This window comes from Ambystoma mexicanum, chromosome 1q, assembly GCF_040938575.1.
Source record: "Ambystoma mexicanum isolate Mex_15411 chromosome 1q, UKY_AmexF1_1, whole genome shotgun sequence".
NCBI classification, from domain to species: domain Eukaryota; kingdom Metazoa; phylum Chordata; class Amphibia; order Caudata; family Ambystomatidae; genus Ambystoma; species Ambystoma mexicanum.
This window is the reverse complement of record NC_090922.1, coordinates 415,040,802-415,062,131: the sequence shown is the minus strand read 5'-3', so window position 1 is coordinate 415,062,131 and position 21,330 is coordinate 415,040,802. Positions and strand designations below refer to the sequence as shown.

The 21,330-nt window shown below is 47.9% G+C and overlaps 1 protein-coding gene across 1 annotated transcript in view; it reads right to left on the bottom strand.

The window, feature by feature from the left end:
* Positions 1-21,330, bottom strand: part of MMP2 (matrix metallopeptidase 2) — a 388,440-nt gene that overhangs the window by 113,877 nt on the left and 253,233 nt on the right. Inside the window, exons 7-8 of the mRNA XM_069639633.1 lie at positions 11,171-11,344; positions 5,095-5,250 (exon numbers count right to left, since the gene is read on the bottom strand). Coding sequence (XP_069495734.1) covers positions 5,095-5,250; positions 11,171-11,344 — 330 coding nt within the window. The remainder of the gene's footprint in view (positions 1-5,094; positions 5,251-11,170; positions 11,345-21,330) is intronic.

Below are 21,330 nucleotides of genomic sequence, written 5' to 3'. Positions count from 1 at the left end.
TGGACTTTGGGGCACGTCCACCACATGTGGAAAAAGGATCCTACTTGGCCACATCGTCTCCAGCAGGCTGGGTCTACAGTGTGGTTCATGTGGTGCAATCTTAGAGGTGGTAGTACCAGTGCACAAGGATTTTGCAGGCACATTCTCTATTCGTGACACAAGTGGATGCCGATTAGGTGCGGGTCCAGATGTCCCCCCAGGTGTGGTCCTCCATAGGATGTCCCAGGTCTGCCTCCCATTGTGCCATAGACCGAGACCTGGAGGTTAGAAAGTCTTTTTGGAGGAGTTTGTATAGTGCAGAAATCTTGGATTGGAAGGTCCTTGAGGGTTAGTTCTATGGGGTGGGAGAGTGAGTTGACGCTTGGCGTGTTTGTGGGTGGATGCACCAATGACGCAGTTGGTGGTATGTGAACCTGTCCCGTTCTTGGAGGTGAAAGGTCTCTTTGCATTGTTCGAAAGAAAGTGGTTGTCCTCCTTCGAAGAGTTGCCCTACAGTCTCCAATCCTCCCGCAGTCCAGTTTTTGAAATTTTGGGGTGCCGTGCCAGGAGAAAAGGCTGGGTTCAGAAAGACCAGTGATGAGGGGTTAAGTCCCCTCGGGATCTTCTTTTGCTTCCTCGTTTTGTCCCATATGGCGATAGTATGCCTGGTAGTTAATAGTAGGTCTTGCCATTGCCGTCTCGTCACCGGTGGGATGTGGCGGAGGAATCGTAGGGGACACCCACCTGGGGCGATTGGTGATCGTTTGCCATGCCTGAGTGCATGCGAGTTGAGCTGCTATCTGGTATTTCTGTAGGTCTGGGACCCCCAGGCCACCAAGTTTTGCATTCCCCATCATCATGTCTCTCGGGATTCTGGCTTTCCTCCCCCTCCAGATGAATTGCAGCATTTTCCTCTGCAGGTTTCGAAGCGCCAGGGTCGGGATCATCACCAGGAGAGCAGAGCATACGTACAAGAATCTTGGGAGTAGGTTCATTTTACACGCTGTGATCCTGCCCATCAGGGAGATCTCTTGGGACGCCCAGCGCTTCAGGTCGGCTTCCAATTCTTGGAAGAGCGGAGGGAAGTTCATGCGGTAGACGTCCGATGGTTTGGCTGGGATACGGACCCCTAGGTAGTTGATGGCCTTTGTTTCCCATTGGATCGGGCACATTGGGATCAGGTCTTCTCGCTCGCTCGATGAGATCCCTATGCCCAGCGCCGCTGATTTGTTAAGGTTAATGGTGAATCCAGTGACCCTTCCATAGATGTCTAATTCTGCCAAAGCATGAGTCAGGGAGCTGCGGGGGTCAGTGATGGTTAGGAGGACGTCGTCCGCATAAAGTGCCAGTTTATGATGTGAGGGGCCTACCTGGAGACCTTTAATGAGGGAGTTCAGCCTAACCCTTTGAGCGAAGGGCTCCACGATCAAGGCGAATAGAAGCGGGGATAGTGGGCATCCCTGTCTGGTTCCGCAGGTCAGTGTAATGGGGGCCGAGAGATTGCCATTGATTCTGAGTAGGGTCGTGGGCGCTTTCTAGTTAGCTAGGATCATGGTGCGGAATTCCGACCCAAATCCAAATGTCTGTAGGGTAAGTTCCATAAATGTCCAATCCACTTTGTCAAACGCCTTGGTTGCGTCTAGTGTCATGAGCAGGATCCCTTGTGGGTCACGGGAAGCCAGGTCCACCAGATTCAGGGCTCTGCGGATGTTATCAGCCGTGGATCGGTTCTTCAGGAAGCCATTTTGGTCAGCGTGGATTAAGTCTGGGAGGATGTGAGCTAAGCGAGTTGCCAGGATCTTAGAGTAGTTGTTGGCATCTATGTTGATAAGAGCGATGGGTCTGTATGAAGCTGGGCATCTCAGATCCCCCCGGGTTTGGGGAGAAGGATCGTGATTGACTCTTGCATGGAGGGGGTTATAACACCAGACTCTCTGAAGGAGTTAAACAGTTGTGCCAGTGGGGTGAGTAGTTGGTGCTTGAAGACCCTGTAGAACCTAGTTGTGTAGCCATCTGGGCCAGGCGCCCGGGATTTAAGTGATTTTATGGCTTCATCTACCTCTTCATTGGAGATTGGTGCATCCAGGCAATCTCGGGCTGAGTCCGGGATTCGGGGGAGAGCAGCATTGCGTAGGTATTCCCTTTGCTCGTTCACGTCTTGTGGTGGGGCGGTCATTACCCATTGCAGATGTTCCACTGCCAGGCGTTGTTTGTCTTGTTCTGCGTATTGGGTTCGGCCTTGTGCATCTCGGAGACCAATAATGGTGTTGTTTCATTTTGCTTTGACCAATTTGGCTACCAGTAGTTTGTTCGCTTTATTATTTTTGGCGTAGTAGAATTGCTTGGCCTTTGCCATTTGGTGTGCTGTATGTTCGGCGTAGTGGGCTTTGATCTTTTTCTGTGCCGTGTGAATGGCTCGTTGGGTTCTTGGGGACCAACCTTTTTCTTTGTGAGTTTGCTCCGCTCTCTGGAGGTCGTCTTTGAGGGCTAGGCGGGTTTGGCGTCTAGCTTTGTGGAAGGCTACTCCTTGTGCAATTAATTCCCCCCGTACGACAGCTTTCATGGCATCCCATGTATTGGCGGGTGAGGTGTCTGCTGTAGGGTTTTCCTGGAAGAAGTTCTTGATTGTAGTTGCGATTGCGTCCCTAAGTGGCATTTCATTAAGGATTGGGTCATAAAGCGTCCATCTACGTTGTGCCGGGCGGGGGGGTCTTGAATCCGGATTTCCAAGGACACTGGGCCATGGTCCGATAGGATCCGTGAGCCTATGTTAACGTTGTTAGTGAATGAAAGAATCTGGGGAGAAACCAGAAGGTGGTCGATTCTAGAGAAAGTTCTATGGACGTGGGAGTAGAATGAAAAGTCTTTTTCGGAGGGGTGGAGAACCCTCCATGCGTCTACCACCTCCAGCGTTCTGAATAATTGTAGGAGTGCTAACGCTGAGGTGAAGTCTCCGGATGATGGAGGGTGAGATTTATCCTTTGTGGGGTCAGGGACCCCGTGGAAGTTGCCGCCGATGATAACTTGGCCCCCTAGGAAGGAGGGGAGGGTAGCACATAGGGCCTTGTAGAAGGCGGCTTGAGCTGAGTAGGGAGCGTATATTGACACAATGGAGTATAGCTCGCCAAGTAGAAGACATTTCACTGCAACAAAGCGGCCCTTGGGGCAGAGTTTCGTGTCCAGAATCTGGGGGTCCAACCCTTTCCTGAAGAGAATAGCAGTGCCCCCTTTCTTGGAGTCTCCGGATGCGCCAGATTGTTTCGGGAAGAGGCGGGAGCGTAAGCGCCCAAAATCGGCTGGCAATAGATGTGTTTCTTGCAGCATGGCCACCGCGGCATTTTCGTCCTGGAGTTTCTGCAATATTGACTTGCGTTTAGCTGGGGAGTTTAGTCCTCTGACATTCAATGAGACGAATTTCAGGGTGGAGTGATCTGGGATGCAGGGCGGGGGTATCGCTGAGTCTGGGTGGGGAGCGGGAGGTAAAGCCTTGTCAGCCGGCATCTCGTATTTGCTGTAGATGCGTGCTCTCCTGCCATTGAAGTTTTTGCTCCGGCCTCCAGGATTTAACTGAAGGGAGGGGCAGGGGTGTCGGTCCAGCACCCCCCTTGGCCAACGTGGCCCAGTAACTGGTTTGTAGCCAACATGGCTAAAATTACTGGTATCGCCTTCCAAGGATTTAGGTGGATTGTTCCTCGGAAGCGGGCATGTGCCGTGGGGTAGGGCCCGCCGCCCCGACTGACGGGGCATTCCTCTGCTTATTCTGGGTAATGGGGTTCCGCTGGTTGGGGCTATTTCTTTCGTCTGAACCTCGGGACTCTGGACCAGGAGTTTGGCTTAGTTATGGGTGACCCTGGGAGGTAGCTTTCTCCGGATTCATGGGTGACCGAGCTTCAGGGGATGTCGCCTTCATGATCATCTCGGCATCCTCCAAATGGCTAATCCTTCTCTGGGTGCCTTTGTAGGAGAACTGTAGGGCTGTGGGGAAGAGCCATCGGTAGCAGATTTGCTGGTAGAAAGACAGCCAGGGGTCAGAGAGCTTGTCATTTCTGGAGGGTGAGGATCGATAAATCTTGGTAGATTTGGATGGGGGAGCTCTGAAAGGTTATTTAATCACGAGTGCAGCTGATTGATGAAATGGCTTCTTTCGTCTTGAAGAAGTGTACACGGGTGATGACATCTGGTGAAGCGTCTGACGCCACTCCGCGGCGCAGACGGATCCTATGTGTGCGATCCAGAAGGAGTTGTGACTCTTCTAGGTCAGGGAGAAGGGCTTGGAATAGCTCCCCCACGTATTTCACCAGGTTTTTATCTGAGACTGAGGTTGGGACCCACCGGATGCGCAGGTTGTTGCATCGGGCCCTATTTCCCAAATCTTCTTGTTTAAACTCTAATAATTCACATTTATCCTGGAGGAGATTGATTGAGCGCTGGACCTCTACCAGGGTGGTCGCTTGGTCCTGGGACCGATCCTCGATTTCCCCTAGTCTCTACTGTTTTAAACGTTTTATTATTTCCCAAATCACAACAGATGTATTTGAAAGTGCATATTCTTGTAAACCACTTTTTCGGATCATAATGCCAATTACCCCGTTTCTTTAAAAAATAGAAGCATTAGAAATAAAACAATTATTTGCAGATTGTATTTAGCTCTTCCTTGTTGACTCATTTTTGGAAATTATGCAAGAAAAGCATCATCAAGAAAAACAAGCCCCAGAAGTGAGAATGCCTTGTATTTGCCAATCACAATTTGAGGAAGTGGCCGGATATAAAAACAAATGGGTTCATGATTGAGAAAATCATCACATGGAGAAAGTACAATGGAAAAGGGGCAAAAGGGTGAGAAGGAACATACAGTGAAAAAAGGCACTCAGTGCCAATGTAATTAAAACAGGGACGAAGAGAGTGCAAGTAAACACAAGTCACCAACCAATTGAATTGAAATATAAATTGCCATATTTTGAAATTATCAGTCCACAGATACTTGTGAGATGGGTGTACCCATTATCATTGTGGTAGAGTTCTGGGATGCGCACCTCTGCCTGCACACTCGCAGGGGAGTGAAATAATGGAAGCTGACACTGATATCCAATGACAAGTGATAGCAGCGGCATTTACCATAAAGCTCCTGGATTCCGCTCACGTCATCCTGGGACAGCTTGAAGTTTTTGGTGTATGTATAGATTGGCGCCATCAGGGCTCCCGGGTCATCTGAGTGCTCCAAGCCCAATGCGTGGCCAAATTCATGGGCAGCAACCAGGAAAAGACTGTAGCCTGAAGGAGAAAGTGGACATCGTTAAAGATGTTTCATTGAAAGCAGAATCTCCTTCTTGATTTAAGGGAACTCGCCCAATGAGCGCGCGAGGCGTTGCTGGGGGTGGAGAGGGAGCTAAGGGGTCTCCAGCCCCATGTCTTTTAGTTGTAGCCCCGGATAGAATATCAGGAGCTACGACCAAAAGGCTAGCTAGCCCCCAGTTCCGACATTAGCGTACCCCCGGGTCTTTTCCCGACCAAGCAACACCTCCTTATTCATGAATTGATCTCATTCCCAAAATGATCATTCTCCCACACACTTTTAAGGGTGGCATACAGGGCAAATACATAGATCTATCGTTTGCTGTACCACAGCAGCAGTGTTTTAGCTTAGGGAAATAAGCCCAAACTTACTGTAGATTGCAGTGCAGTTTGCACTCTCGTCGAAAACTCCTGCCGCCTGGCTGCACTTTAAGAAAGGGATCAACATTGAAAACGGATTGCTGCCTTAGTTCCATGTGTGAAGAACACATCCAGAAGCTTGCAGTGTGGGCGTCAGTGTGTAGGTGGGCTTTAATGATGGTAGGAAGACTCTAAGCTGTGCTATTTGGGGTCTGGATATCTTAGCATTATTGCTCACTGTTAGACAATCTTTACCGTGTTCCAGCCTGGAGCAGGTAGATACATATGGAATGCTTTATCATTGGATCGGTTATTAAGTGGCCCCATGCAGTGGGTGATCCCAGCCCATTCCCAAAGTAGTGGTGGGTGCAATAGTTAGTGACATAAACAAAAACAATTTAAATGGACTATGCATGATCATCTGCCTACAACACTTGTGTATAGGCGCGTTATAAATGCCATATCATACAACTGTGAGCAGCTGTGGTGCATTGCATTCCTACCGTAATACCCAAAAAGATAGAGGAGGAAAAGACTGAATGCCAAAAGTCTGAATTTGAGTTGCCCAATTTGACAGTGTATACATGTGGTGGGGAGGGGAATGTTAAGAGAAAATGTTCTTTCAAAGAATATTTCTTCAAAAAATCATTGGGGGTCATTACGAGTTGGGCGGTAAGGGTTAACGGTCACCGGTAATGATGCCGGTGCCGGTAAACCCTTACCGCCCTATTCCGAGGTCCCTTAGTGGGTCCCAGCAGGAACGGCTGGTCTGACCAGCCATTTTTTGCGGGACCCGTTAAGGGCCTGTTATTAGTGCCTTCCCCATTCCCACTGAGCCCTATGGGGGCTCAAATGGGAATCGGGAATGGCTTACTGAATGGGGATTTACCGGGTCCGCATAGGTCGGAATGTCCCGCTAAATCCCCATTCAGCCAGACCGGACCCAGACCTGGGTTTGGAGGCAGCGATGGTGCTAATAGCTCCATGGCTACCTCCAAACTCGTAATGATCTCCATTGTCTCTAATCGCATAGATCCGTGCTGTAGAAAACAATGCAGTAGGATGAAATGAGATGTTGAGGAAATGTTAAGTGTACAAGAGAACATTGATAGAAAGATTAGGATATGTCCTATGATCTTTCAATTGACTATTTGTGCTATAGAGGAATCCATCTGGAAATGTATAGATATGCTTGCTGACAAGATGGAGTTCCGTTTTGGCAGCCTGAAGTGAGAATATATCCACACGCTTGCTTATAGCAGCACAAATCTTTATGTAATTCTGCACATACAGCACTATTTCAGTCCAGTGCAAGTTGACTTAGCTTCAAACGAAACGCTATAGCATATTTAATTGGTGTGGAAGTGCACAGCTGCACTGGCATGATTCAGAAGGTATAGGGAGTGTTCTGGAGATCTCTGAGTTTGACTCCTTTCATATAAGACTCCGGGTTGATTGAGAGGTGTAAAAAACCTCCTAAATGAAGTCATACATTCTTTAGCTGTGTTCATAGACTGCAATGTGTTATAAAGTCTATAAAAAGCAATGTACTGAGTACGCAGGATCGGGACGTACCTGAAGTGTTGTGTTGGTGTACGTTCATGTGTCAATACCTGCAACTGCTGCTATTAGACATCGACAGAACCATACAGGATTGTCTAACAAGTGGGGCCTGATGCTAATGTAGTTGGGGCATCACCTCGACATTAACATCTGTAAATGCCCACACAGTGCTGCTGAGTGGGCATTTACAGATTCTGGGTGGGCCTTGCCCACTCAGGCCCTACCCTGGCTACGCCTCTGTAATTGGAGTTAGGGTTTGATCGTTTTTTCTCTGTTAGTGCCCAGTGACTTTTTTTCCGAGAAGAACAGTACCCAGCACATTTTCTCTTGCTTGGGTCTTAGAAAAAGTGCCCTGCTCTGGGTTTCAAGAGCATCAAATGAATTTACCTGTTCATCTGATGGGAAAGTATCAGAGCCTTATCCTTCATATGCCGCTTATGCCCCTGTACTCCACCTCAGAGAACCATCCAAGGCAGACACCTCCTCTATCTGGTGACTCTTAACGCCCGCTCAGCCAGACAAACATTACACTGACATCTGTCTACTTCTTGAAGACACTGACCTCGACATTCTCGCTCTTAAAGTGACATGGTTCAATGGTAGCTCAGTCACTGCCTTTAACTCCCTGCTCCCTGACGGCTTCAAAATCATATCAGAGCCTTGACCTCCCGCACTGGCGTGGGTGGGGGGGGTGCCTTAATCTTCTCTGAGTGGGTTCCTGCCTCCATCTTACCAACCCAGCTCTACTCTTCCTTTGGGAGCCTGGTTTGCAAGTTGGTTATCCCTCCCATCTCCAATATGACCATTGCTACCATTTACCAGCCTCCTGGAGCCACCACCCTGTTCCTCTCTGAATGGGCTGATTGCTGTTCTTCCTTACTTTCATCCACCTCCAACCTCCTCCTCCTGGGCGATTATCAACATCCAACTGGACTCCTCTGTATCTGCATCCACTCTCTTCACTGACCTCTGCACCTCTCTTTCCCCATCCCTTCTCCCTTCTGGGCCAACCCACTGAGCTGGACACAGTCTGACCTCTCGATTTCCCCCTTACAGTCCCCCCTCTCTCCTGGTCAGACCATTTGCTCCTCTCCTCCCACCTGGGTCCCTTTGGTTCTCTGACCACCCCCTAAAAACCCCACCAACCTCGTTCACTAACATCTGCCCAATAAAACGAGTGTCCGCTGCTGCCTTCGTTTCCAACTTCATCCCCCCCCCTTCTTCTGACTCTGGTCTGACTCTGCTCTCAGCAACCTCCACCTGTTCATCACATATACTCTTGACATTCGTGCCCCAGTCATGAGGATCCACCTGAAACCTGCCTCTAAGCGTAACACTTGGTAGAACTCTGAACTTGCAGCCCTGAAACATAAGTGCAGGGTGGAGGAGTGGAAGTGATATACCTTAGGCTCATCCTCTGACAAACTGTATGCCGCCTGCTCCAAAGGCCATACAGAATATCCATCTGTGACGAGAAAATAGTCCACATACAGGCTTGGGTTTCCTCTGCATCCAACAACATGGCTGAACTCTTCAAGATCTGCAGGGAACTAGCCAACCCTTCTGCAGTCTCCTCCTCCCCTTCTCCTTCCCAGGCATTGTGCAATGCACTGGTCACACATTTCACCACCAAAACCCAGGACATCCTGAACACCCTTGCTACCCACCCTCAAAACCCACCCCACACCCTCATGCCTCCCTTGGACCCTCACCCTCCTCCTTCCTTCTTCTCCTCCTTCTCCCCTGTCACACCTGAACAAGTTACCAGAGTTGTCCGCTCCGCGCTCCGCGAAGGACTTTTCTAAACAGGGTTCCCCCTGCTCATCTAGCACCATCAAGGATAACATTGGCTATCTTGTCCCTACACTCACTGATTTCTGCAATCACTCTTTTCTCACTGGATCTTTCCCCTCCTTCCTTAAGCACTCCCTTGGGCTCCCACTCCTGAAAAAGCCTTTAGCAGACCCTACCTGCCTTGCCAACTATTGCCCTATTTCCATCACCCACTGGGTAAGCTGCTGGAGAAGCTGGCATTGCCCTAGCACAACTCACACAACGACCATCAATCCGGATTCCGAGCATTCAGAGGCACGGAAAATGCTCTTCTGAATACCCATGAAGAACTGCTTGCATCTCTGGACTCCAACTCCCCAACTGGCCTCATCCTTCTAGATCTCTCCTCAGCCTTTGATACAGTCAACCACTCCATCCTTATACAAAGGCTCTGCGATACCCTTGGTATCTTGGAACAGGCACTGGACTGGCTGACACCCTTCCTAATGGACCTCTCTTTCCAAATTATCCTGGGCACCTTCTATTCTCCTACTTCCTTCTGCTTGCATGCCTCATCTCCTCCCTCTCCAACGTCCAGTGTTATGCAGATGATACACAGCTCTTTTCAAACTTCCTACTGATCCTCTTGCACCCTCCATCATCCCTGACTGCCTATCTGCCAACCAGCCCTGGTGCACCTCCAACGATCTCTGCCTCAACGCCTGTAAAACTGAGACCCTTCCCATTGGGAACCCTGAACCCTCCTTCTTCCCTTCACTTTGTCCTTCCTTCATGGGCCCGCCTCCCCACCCCCTCTTCTGAAGCCAGAAACCATTGAGCCATCTTCGAACCTTCTCTCTCCTTCCTCACTCACACTCTGGACATTGCCAAGAAGTCCCACTTTCAGCTCTTCCTTCTCAAAGGAATTCTCCCCTTTCTCACTTTCCTCCAGAGGCTCAATGTTACCCGAGCACCAGTTCTCTCTAGGCTTGACTATTGCAATAGCCTTGTCCTGAATCTACCTTCTTCCACTCTGCGACCACTCCAGCTAATCCAGAATATGGCAGCAAGGCTTATCCTTGGCCTTATGTCCAGGGACTGCATCTCTCCTGCCCTAAAAAGTCTTCACTGGCTCCCGGTTGCTGCACAGATTCAATTGAAATCCCTCTGCATCCCCCACAAGGCTGTCTGGGCCTGGGGACCACACTATCTTCAACTTTATCTTACTAAGTACTCTCCCTCTAGACCACTATGTTCCTCTGGAACCAATTCTTTGTGTGTGAAGCGTTTTGCTAAACAGAGGGTAGGTGGACGATTGCTTTCCTCAGCTGGCTCCCTCCTATGGAACAGCCTCCCCCTGACTCTGCGCCTTGAGCAGGACTTTCTTAAATTCCGGAAGCTCCTCAAGACTTTCCCCTTTACCTCCTGATTCCGTTCTTCTTTCCTCTGCTAATCCCACAGTTGCTGTGATTGTTGTCCAGGGCTCTTATGCATCCTCGGGCCCCAGACCTCCCACACACAATCGGCCAAGCTCCTATCTACCCTCAGCACTTCCCTAGGCACTCTCTCGGCCCTGGAGGTTTGCACATACTCCTAACATGGCTTCTGGCCGTGTAACACTCAACCCCCCTAGCACTTCATCTGTGGCTCACCCATGAGATCGGACTCAGCAGCACTTACCCCCTCTACCCTCTTTGTTGCTGCACTTGCATGTTCTGAATACTCACAAGGGATAGTAGGTTCATCCTTTCATCCGTTTCCCCCACTGTTCTTATTAAATATTGTGTTTGGTATTGTATTTCACTCCCTTGTTCCCTCCCCTCGCACTGTGGGTGCTTTGAAACAGTATTTTACCTGCTGTATAAGCGCCTAACAAGCAATCAATAAAGAAATAAATAAAAGCACATTTTAAATGAGCTCCACGTTGTAAGAGTTTTTCTGAAAACTCCTGTGTACAAAAGTCCAAGCAAATGTACAGGCATTATTGGCCCGGTCGTTCTTTTTATACTCTTTTCATTTGTGGGGCGGTGACCTCCCATGCCCCCATGCTTCCCCGTCAACACCTGTGTCGTCTCTCTATATAACTCTAAAATCCCCTTCCTCCTTTCCTTGTGCTCATATATTTTAGAGGTCAACCTTATTAAGACTGGTATTATGTAGAAAGGCACACTGTTATCACATGCTTCCTTTCCAATGGACTTACCTTGATCAGGGCAGAAGCCCCATTTGCGGTCATCATCATAGTTGCTTGTTGAAGCGCACCACAACTTGCCATCACTGCGGCCGCTGCTTGTGCATTGATCATACTTGTTACCCAGGAAGGTGAAGGGAAACACACAGGGAGAGCCTTCTGAGTTGCCCCCGACAGTTGAGAGAGCTAGACAGGACAACGAGAAACACATGACAAGAACTATTAACACAACTTGATCTTTAGCCTATGGGACATTGTTCTTGTATGTGTGTCGCTCACTCCTTAACCTGGGCAGGCAACCTTTCTAATTCAGTGATAAGGACCCATCGTGCTATAACGCAGTTTTTATCTGATAAAAAAACGACACACACCTAATCACACAAACACGTTTCAGGAATGAGAACGTTTTTCAAGTTTGTAAAACATTTGCGAGATTTCATTTCACTTAGCAGGATGGAGGTAATAACAGTTGCAATTGATATCACCAGGAAAATGGAACTTCCAGTGTTGTCTTGCTATAGGCTAGATGCATATTCAAGAATGAAACAAAATTCAGAACAAAACAGGTATTGTGTTCCATCCCTTTTTATGGTCACAGCTAATTGGTATAACCTACAATATTAAACATTCAGCTATTTGGGAAGCATCTTTATTATGATGCCTTGTTAATTGTAGGATCATTGATGGCACTTTGCAGCACCTGGCGCAAAACAGCCGTAGGGATGTGTCACTATGTGCCATTATACCCTCATTTTGAATGTTGTCCGTATTGTGATTTGTTGGTTCTGCATGCCCTTTGGCTGCAATTGGTTGCATATGCTGCCAATGTAGCAGGATGTTGGGAAGCTGCAAACAGGCGATTGGCTGAGAAGAAGCCTGTCTCGGCCTGCTCGAATCCTAGGCTTACACACTATTTTGATTTTAAAACGGGCACGTATTTTGAGCGTTGCCTGGATTCTAGTTCCGGATTGTTATGCTTCAATTACATCCCTGTTTTGGAAGATACAAGGCGAAAACTGCATTAATTGTTTTGCACATTAGCTGCACCAGTCAGGAGGCAGTGCCATCCTTTTTTATTTTTGTGCTGAATTATTTAGGCTCTAAGAACCAAACGGCTTAAATCCTTGCTAACGGAGGTAGAGATGGGTATATGGAAGAGGCCTTTGTTTGGTCACAGTAGAGAATGGGCAGAGCCAAACCCGATGTTAAGGGCCAGAAAACACTTGGTTCTATTCTGACCTCTTCTCTCAGATGCAACTACTAAAATGAAAACCCACCCTCTCCCCATTACTCAGACTAGGCTATCAAATGGCATTCCCTGCATTTCTCAGACCAGATCAGCCACACTGCAATCCCCCCTTATTCCTCAGTCCAGGCTACATAACACAATTCCCCCACTTTTCCATAAACCAAACTGCCAAGCTGAAGCTCACCGCTCATCCCTTACACAGACCAGTCTACCTAATGGTATTCCCCCTCCCTTTTCTCAGACCAGACTACCAAACTACAATTCCCCCTTCATTTTTCAGACCAAGAGACCACACAGGTTCCTCCCCTATGAACGCTATCTGCACTCCTCCCAAAGTTCCCTCGCAGGCTCCGGATATCTTTTATGGTTGTATGTGGACGCAGAGAAACCGTCACATCAGACACATGGCCTAACAATGTGAGATTCGAATATGGGGGCTGGGGTTTTAAGTAACTCCCGTCCTAGTCTGGTGCCTCAAAGTAAAAGGGGAGGAACAGTAAACGTAAGCATCCATGAACAAAGACCAACACAACAAGTAACCATTGAGGCTGCTGAAAACATTGTGGCGCAGAGACAAGGGACCTATACAAGTCTCACAGTTCTGAGCTGCATGGAAACAAACCTAGAATGGCAGGTGTGAGGTGCTCAGGAGAGCTACCTGCTGAAGTGCTATATGAACCTTACAAGCCCTGAGAGACGAGGTGTAGCTGCAGAACATGCAAACTCCCAAAAGGGTCTCAAAGCCTGCAAATACAACAGTTCCTGAGAGACTGACAAACCCTGGCAATCTTGGAAACCCTGTGAAGGTAACGGTAAACCCCCGGGGAGGCAGGGGAAGACAGACATTGCCACCAAACCTTGCGCGGCTGATGAACCCTGAGAATTCCGCAAACCCTCAGGCACTGGTGAAACCTGAGAATCCTGCCAATCCGGAGAGGCTGCTGAAGTCTGAGAATCCTGAAAACCCTCAGGCACTGGTGAAACCTGAAAATCCTGCCAATCCGGAGAGGCTGCTGAAGTCAGAGAATCCTACAAACCCTCAGGCACTGGTGAAACCTGAAAATCCTGTCAATCCGGAGAGGTTGATGAAGTCTGAGAATCCTGCAAACCCTCAGGCACTTGTGAGACCTGAAAATCCTGCCAATCCGGAGAGGCTGCTCAACCCTGAGAATCCTGCAAACCCTCAGGCACTGGTGAAACCTGAAAATCCTGCCAATCCGGAGAGGCTGCTGAAGTCTGAGAATTCTGCAAACCCTCAGGCACTGGTGAAACCTAAAAATCCTGCCAATCTGGAGAGGCTGCTGAAGTCTGGGAATCCTGCAAACCCTCAGCACTGGTGAAACCTGAAAATCCTGCCAATCCGGAGAGGCTGCTGAAGTCTGAGAATCCTGCAAACCCTCAGGCACTGGTGAAAAGTCTGAGGATCCTACAAACCCTAAGATCTGGGGAAAGTCTGAGGATCCTACATATGCTGAGAGGCTCATAGGTGGAGAAACTAATCACGTGTTTGAATGCATACAGGATCCAGGCAGAGGGACCATGTGGAGTCAGAGAAGACTTCTCAGTCACTGGATAAGATTGGAGAACTGTTTTTTCTTCAGCTCAAACTTACAGGAACATTTCATCTGTTTTAAATCCTGACCCCAAGAACTTCAATTGGAACAGTACATTTACTTAGAACGCCACAGCCTTGTTGAAGTTGGCTGCAGATCTGTTTGCACTTTCAGATGATTCCAAGAGCGTCTTTCTTCTTTATAATTCAATAAGGTTTTTTACCTTGAACTCGTGGTCACCCTTGGGGGCGATTTGCCATAGTTCACAGCCAGGTTTACCCTGTGGTTGCCTTTGCAGTCGGAGGTTGTACTGCCGTGTTCTGGAAACTAAGTCACAGAGTTACCCCTGACCTCTGTAGCCAGGGACTGCAAGACTTTGCTTTGAATAATGGTATCTTGGAAACCCTGAGAAGGTAACGGTAAACCCCCGGGGAGGCAGGGGAAGACAGACATTGCCACCAAACCTTGAGCGGCTGATGAACCCTGAGAATTCTGCAAATCCTCAGGCACTGGTGAAACCTGAGAATCCTGCCAATCCAGAGAGGCTGCTGAAGTCCGAGAATCCTGCAAACCCTCAGGCACTGGTGAAACCTGAAAATCCTGCCAATCCGGAGAGGTTGATGAAGTCCGGAATCCTGCAAACCCTCAGGCACTGGTGAAACCTGAAAATCCTGCCAATCCGGAGAGGTTGCTGAAGTCCGAGAATCCTACAAACCCTCAGGCACTGGTGAAACCTGAAAATCCTGTCAATTCGGAGAGGCTGCTGAAGTACAAGAATCCTACAAACCCCCAGGCACTGGTGAAACCTGAAAATCCTGTCAATTCGGAGAGGCTGCTGAAGTCCGAGAATCCTACAAACCCTCAGGCACTGGTGAACCCTGAAAATCCTGCCAATCCAGAGAGGCTGCTGAAGTCTGAGAATCCTGCAAACCCTCAGGCACTGGTGAAACCTGAAAATCCTGCAAATCCGGAGAGGCTGCTGAAGTCTGAGAATCCTGCAAACCCTCAGGCACTGGTGAAAAGTCTGAGGATCCTACAAACCCTAAGATCTGGGGAAAGTCTGAGGATCCTACATATGCTGAGAGGCTCATAGGTGGAGAAACTAATCACGTGTTTGAATGCATACAGGATCCAGGCAGAGGGACCATGTGGAGTCAGAGAAGACTTCTCAGTCACTGGATAAGATTGGAGAACTGTTTTTTCTTCAGCTCAATGTTACTGGAACATTTCATCTGTTTTAAACCCTGACCCCAAGAACTTCAATTGGAACAGTACATTTACTTAGAACGCCACAGCCTTGTTGAAGTTGGCTGCAGATCTGTTTGCACTTTCAGATGTTTCCCAGAGCGTCTTTCTTGTTTATAATTCAATAAGGTTTTTTACCTTGAACTCGTGGTCACCCTTGGGCGATTTGCCATAGTTCACAGCCAGGTTTACCCTGTGGTTGCCTTTGCAGTCGGAGGTTGTACTGCCATGTTCTGGAAACTAAGTCACAGAGTTACCCCTGACCTCTGTAGCCAGGGACTGCAAGACTTTGCTTTGAATAATGGTATATTCTCTTTCCTGAGCTGATCGGTGTTAGGTTGCAGGTGTGATTTATGCTCACCTTTATTTTTGTCCTTAATTCAGGGATTAATTATTGATTTATCGTGTGTTGTATACAGTGCATTCTAAGTGTGAACCCAGATGTATTTCGATGTGTTAGATTAACCTACTTTTATGATATTTAATCAATAATCAATGCACTGTATTTTATTGTAGTTTGTAAACGCTTTTATTGCAATCAAAATAAATGTGACCTTACCTTGAAAATGGTGTCTATTTAATAGAAATATTCCGAATGGCCATGCATGACAGAGCAATGTTTGTAAATCTTTTTTTGTTTGAGGTGTTTGTCTGAAGTATTTTAATGATGTTCATCACTTATAAGGCGGCAACCTTTATTGCTGCCCTTTAGACATGTATACAAAATGCTAGAAATCAGGGTGGGAGATCCGTAGACAGCTGTCTGGGTTGGATGCTTGTTTAATTAGCCTCCAAAACGATTTTGCACAGATAATAAAATTAAAGATTTTACATGACTTTCGATAAGCACGAAAGTGTACGCTTTCGATAAGCACGAAAGTGTACGCAAGAATTGACCTCTCTCTTATGCTTATCGAAAGTCATGTAAAATCTTTAATATTATTATCTGTGCAAAATCGTTTTGGAGGCTAAATAAACACGCATCCAAACCAGACAGCTGTCTACGGATCTCCCACCCTCATTTATAGCATTTTGTATACAGGTACCCTCCTGGGCATATCAGGACTCCGCCAGGAGCCCTTTATTTATCCCCTGCCCCTTAGACATGACATGAAGTTTTATTGTGGATTTGGAGGCTACCTTGACCTATGCCATGCAAATCAAATTGGCTTTGCCAATGCTTTTTTTTAATTGCCTCCGTGCCTAGAAGTCGTTTATCTTTTTGACTTCAATAAAATAAAAGGGAAACAAACAATTTGGTATATGCTGCAAAACCCATCCTTAATAATAAATGTCTATAGATGAATGCAAACTTTTAACTCGGGCGCTTGAAACACAATTCTCTTGATGTTTAAGCGCCTTGTAAATGCCCAATAAATAAATAAATAAATAAATGTAAAGCTGTCCTGACTTTCTAGGCTACCTCTACGTATCCGCAGCTTCTCAGAGAACAACTTCCATCACACATTTACATTTTTTTTTTAGCTTTATTACATTTTACTTTAAAAAATAAACCTTCATGTATTACCGTTAGGTTTCATAAAATCAAAATAACAGATATTTACATAAGCTTGGTTTGACAGCCTACAGAAGGTAGAAATATCAGATCAGCATCACCGTGCGACATTACAATGCTACTACCTCCATAAACGAAATCAGCATGAGAAAGAAAGGAGTGATGTGTTCCCACCCAGTCACATTAATAACAAAAACGTTCAATAGAGCCGGTCCACCTTACAATAATTGTGAATAGTCTCCCTCATGCACCCGCTTGATTTGGCTGCATTGATAACCAGTTTCTTAGACCCACAATAGCCAAAAAAGCTCAGTCTATAACTTCAGCATAAAGGCCACAACTGTGCAAAGCCAGACTGAGACCAGATGATTGACTAGCAAGGGCACTTGTCCATTTTATTAACAAAATAGTTTAATGGGTTCGGGGTGACCACACACCCTTTTCTTATTCATACCCTAATAGGAAAACGTATGCGTGATCATCCCTGTTGCCTTAAAGCACACCATATTCAATTGCACTTATAAAGCCCCATTATGGCATATGCCACAGAAGGACTCCGACCAAAGTTGTTCTGAGAGGCTACAATGATGGCCAAGAGATCGTTTTTTCCCCACATTGGCATATTTGGTCTGGAGTAGCGACAGAAGTTGGCGCTGACCGACTCTTATAGCGGAAAGAACATCCGTGTTCACTCCACCAACCAGAAAGAGGAGTCGGGTGTATTCTGCCAAAGAGCTTTGCTGATGAGTCGCAGAGAATCACCACGACATTCCACCTCGCCCACATTTGACATCGGGGATATTTTCTATTTTTGGCTCATAATGTCTTACTGAGATTATAAACAACATCACAAATGTACAGGTAAAATGATACTACTTTTTTGTATTCATCACGTACCGTACAAGGGAGAGGAAATGTACTATAAAAAGAGGGAACACGGGGCAGTAATTTAGGAGGAAGAAAATATGCACATGTCTAAAGTAATGACAGATCAAACCATAGGAGACACAACTGTAAAAAGAGGTACAAACGAACTGTTACCACTATTTATTATTCTAAAGTTCTATTTAAACCTGCAGTCAAAGATAGCAACTAAGTACAAAACTGTGCAACCATGACCACAGTATCTGACCCTTGTGGTGTGCACATACCCTTTAGCGGGCCCAGCCAGTTTGCATCTGAGTGCAATTGGCCCCTGTGGGCATTTCCATAACACATACTATTCATTAGGAGACAGAATTTGCCACAATACTCTGGAAGCCTGTCCTCACATCCTGTCCTCACTCTTGTCCTATCACCTCCCCTCCCCTATTCCCTGCTCTCCCTCTGGCCTTTCGGCAGCCACCCCTCCTCCCGCCTTCTCTGCCTTTCCCCTTTTTTCTGCTGATGAGGTTTTGAGACAAGTCCGATCTATGAAACTCTCGTCAAAACAGGTCCACCCCTGTTCCTCCAAAACTATCAAGGACCACATCGACTCCCTGGCGCCTCCCTTGGCTGATTTCTGCAATCACTCCTTCGCCTCTGGAGTCTTCCCATCCCCCCTCAAGCACTCCCTTGCACACCCCCTTCTTAAGAAACCCTCCTCCGACCCCTCCTGCCCAGCTAACTATCGCCCAATCTCTGTCACTCCCTTCCTGGGCAGGCTCCTGGAGAAACTGGCCATCTCCCAGCTTAATCTCCATGCTGAGTCTGTTGGTAGTCTTCATGACCATCAGTCTGGCTTCAGAGCTGCAATAAGCATGGAAACTGCTCTCCTGAACATCCGTGAGGACCTGCTCTCTAACCTTGACTCTAACACCCCTTGTGTTCTCATCTTGCTCGACCTCTCTTCTGCCTTTGACACTGTTAACCACACCATCCTGCTCAACCGTCTCCGTGATAAACTGGGTATCACTGGTCAAGCTCTGGTGTGGCTGTCCTCCTTCCTCTCCAATCGACCCTCCCAGGTCCAACTGGGTTCCTTCCTCTCTGACATCTTTTTCTCTACCTGTGGTGTCCCCCAGGGATCTAACCTCTCCCCCTGGTTATTCAACCAGTATCTGGCACTTCTTGCTCACCGCATCGCCGCTCTCTGTCTCAACTTTCAGTGCTACGCGGATGATACCCAGCTCATTTTCAGGCTACCCTCAGCCTTCTCTTCTACTTCCCTCATCTCTGACTGTCTTTCTGCTATCCAGGAATGGTGTGCCGCTGTCATAAATCACCAATGTATCAATTGAAAAGGATACGGTAACCAAAAAAGGATACAATTGGTAGGGCTCTTCCGGATCCTTTTTCACACGACTTGATTGTAGGTAGGTCAAGTTAGACCTTCCAAATGATACAAATCTCTGACTGATGAAACAGGCAGAGAGATGGATCACTGGAAAGGGCATGGGTATTGTATCTGAAGTACGCCTAGGATAGAGAAACTGTCCCAAACTCAAATCACTATGATAGCACAGTATTAGCATCAATTCAAAACACTGACTTTATGGCTAAACTGAAGTATTCAACGAAAGTCTCTTGAAGAAATCCAGGAGTTGAACCAATGACAAAGGAGGGGAAGATTAGTAAGGGAGACTTATCCCGAACGGCACGAGGCTCACGCTAGATACCGGGTTGGTGCACCACAGGATAGCGTCCAAAGTACTGTGCACAATCACCTTCCAATAGTTCATGAAATACTTCCTTTCCCACGAAGAACACAAATTAGAAGTTCACCTGTTAACTGTCACAGGTACCAAAGGTTCAAAGTAGTTCAGAAAACCACGTGCAGGATTGCACGCGGCAGCGTACATGCAGCCAGGCCAGCCACGCTTGGAGACAGCGTTTCCACGTGGAGATTTAGCACGCGAACAGGATACACGCATCCCAGGACAGCCGCGCTTGAAAACATCGTCCACATGTAGAGATTTGGCACGCGAACAGGATACACGCAGCTCAGGACAGCCGCGCTTGCAGACAGCGTCCGCGTGGAGATTTGGCACGCGAACAGGATACACGCAGCTCAGGACAGCCGCGCTTGCAGACAGCCTCCGCGTGGAGCTTTGGCACACAAACAGGATACACGCAGCTCAGGACAGGCGCGCTTGCAGACAGCGTCCGCGTGGAGATTTGGCACGCGAACAGGATACACGCAGCTCAGGACAGCCGCGCTTGCAGACAGCATCCGCGTGGAGATTTGACACGCAAACCGGATACACGGCTCCAGGAATTAGCGTGTGGAGGAAAACACACTCCAAAAGGCCAAAGAAGTTGCTGAAGGGAAAGCGAGGACGCAGGTCCGGAGTTCAGCTACAAAACGCCAAAAATGAATTAATCAGAAGCAGCAATCGACGTTTCCACGCTGCTTATGTACGTACTGCCGTGATACACGTGACGGAACTAAGTCACGTGAATTTAACGACATGAAAAATGCAGACGTCGTTTTCCGGGCAATGCATCAAACAACCTCCATTTCGAATAGAATGGTCTAGCGGTTCTATGGGCGTAACTCATCTTGTATGGAGAGGTCGTTCCTTGTCCAGAGATATGTCCAGCAGGCATGGCAGCTGCCAACGACCTCTGTTTTAATGCCAGTAAGACTGAGATTCTACTTATCGGCACACCCAATCCCTCCTTCCCTGCAGCTCTCTGGCCGGCCTCCCTTAGCCCTCTTCCTGCTCCTACCTGCATGGCAAAAAACCTCGGGGTCATCTTCGACACCACCCTCTCCTTCTCTCCTCACATCTCTGACATCTCTAAGAAGTCACACTACCAGCTACACCTCCTCAGAGGTATCCTTCCTTTTCTCTCCTTCCCCCAGAAGCTCACTGTCTCCAGAGCTCTGGTTCTCTCTAGGCTGGACTACTGTAACAGCCTCTATCTAAATCTTCCTGCCTCTACTCTCCGCCCTTTGCAACTCATCCAGAGCAGGACTACGAGACTTGTCCTTGCCCTCAAGCCCAGGGACCGTATCTCTCCAGGACTGAAATCACTACACTGGCTCCCTGTGGCTGCAAGGACTAAGTTCAAAACCCTCTGCATTGTCCACAAGGCCTTCTGGGGCCTTGGGCCAAAATACCTGCAACTCTCTCTTCCTAAATATCTTCCTTCTCGAGCCCTTCGCTCATCCACCTCCAACTACCTCAGGGTCAGCCGCTTCTCCAAGCAACGAGCTGGGGGTAGATCTCTCGCCGCAGCAGGGGCCTCCCACTGGAACAGCCTTCCTGCCTCTCTGAAACTTGAGGAGAACCATCTCCGGTTCCGGAAGCACCTCAAAACCTTCCTCTTTGCCTCCGCTTTCTCTCCCTCTCTCCCCTGCTAAAATCACTGAACCTGCACTGAATCTGCAACTGGGCCACTCACCGATCTCATGTCCTGGCCCAGCCACTCTTCCTTGCACTGCCTACATGCACTACGGGACTGTCTCTGTATCCTACAGCCCTTCTCCTGGCACTTATCTTTGCACTTGCCACCAGCTGGCCCTATTATTTATCTCGTATTCTATTAACCATGTACCACACTTTCCTTGCACTTGCCACCAGCTGGCCCTATTATTTATCTTGTATTCTACTAACCATGTACTGCACTTCCCCTCTCCCCTTCCCCTGCACTTTTCCCAGTCCCCCTACCCTTGCACTTGCGT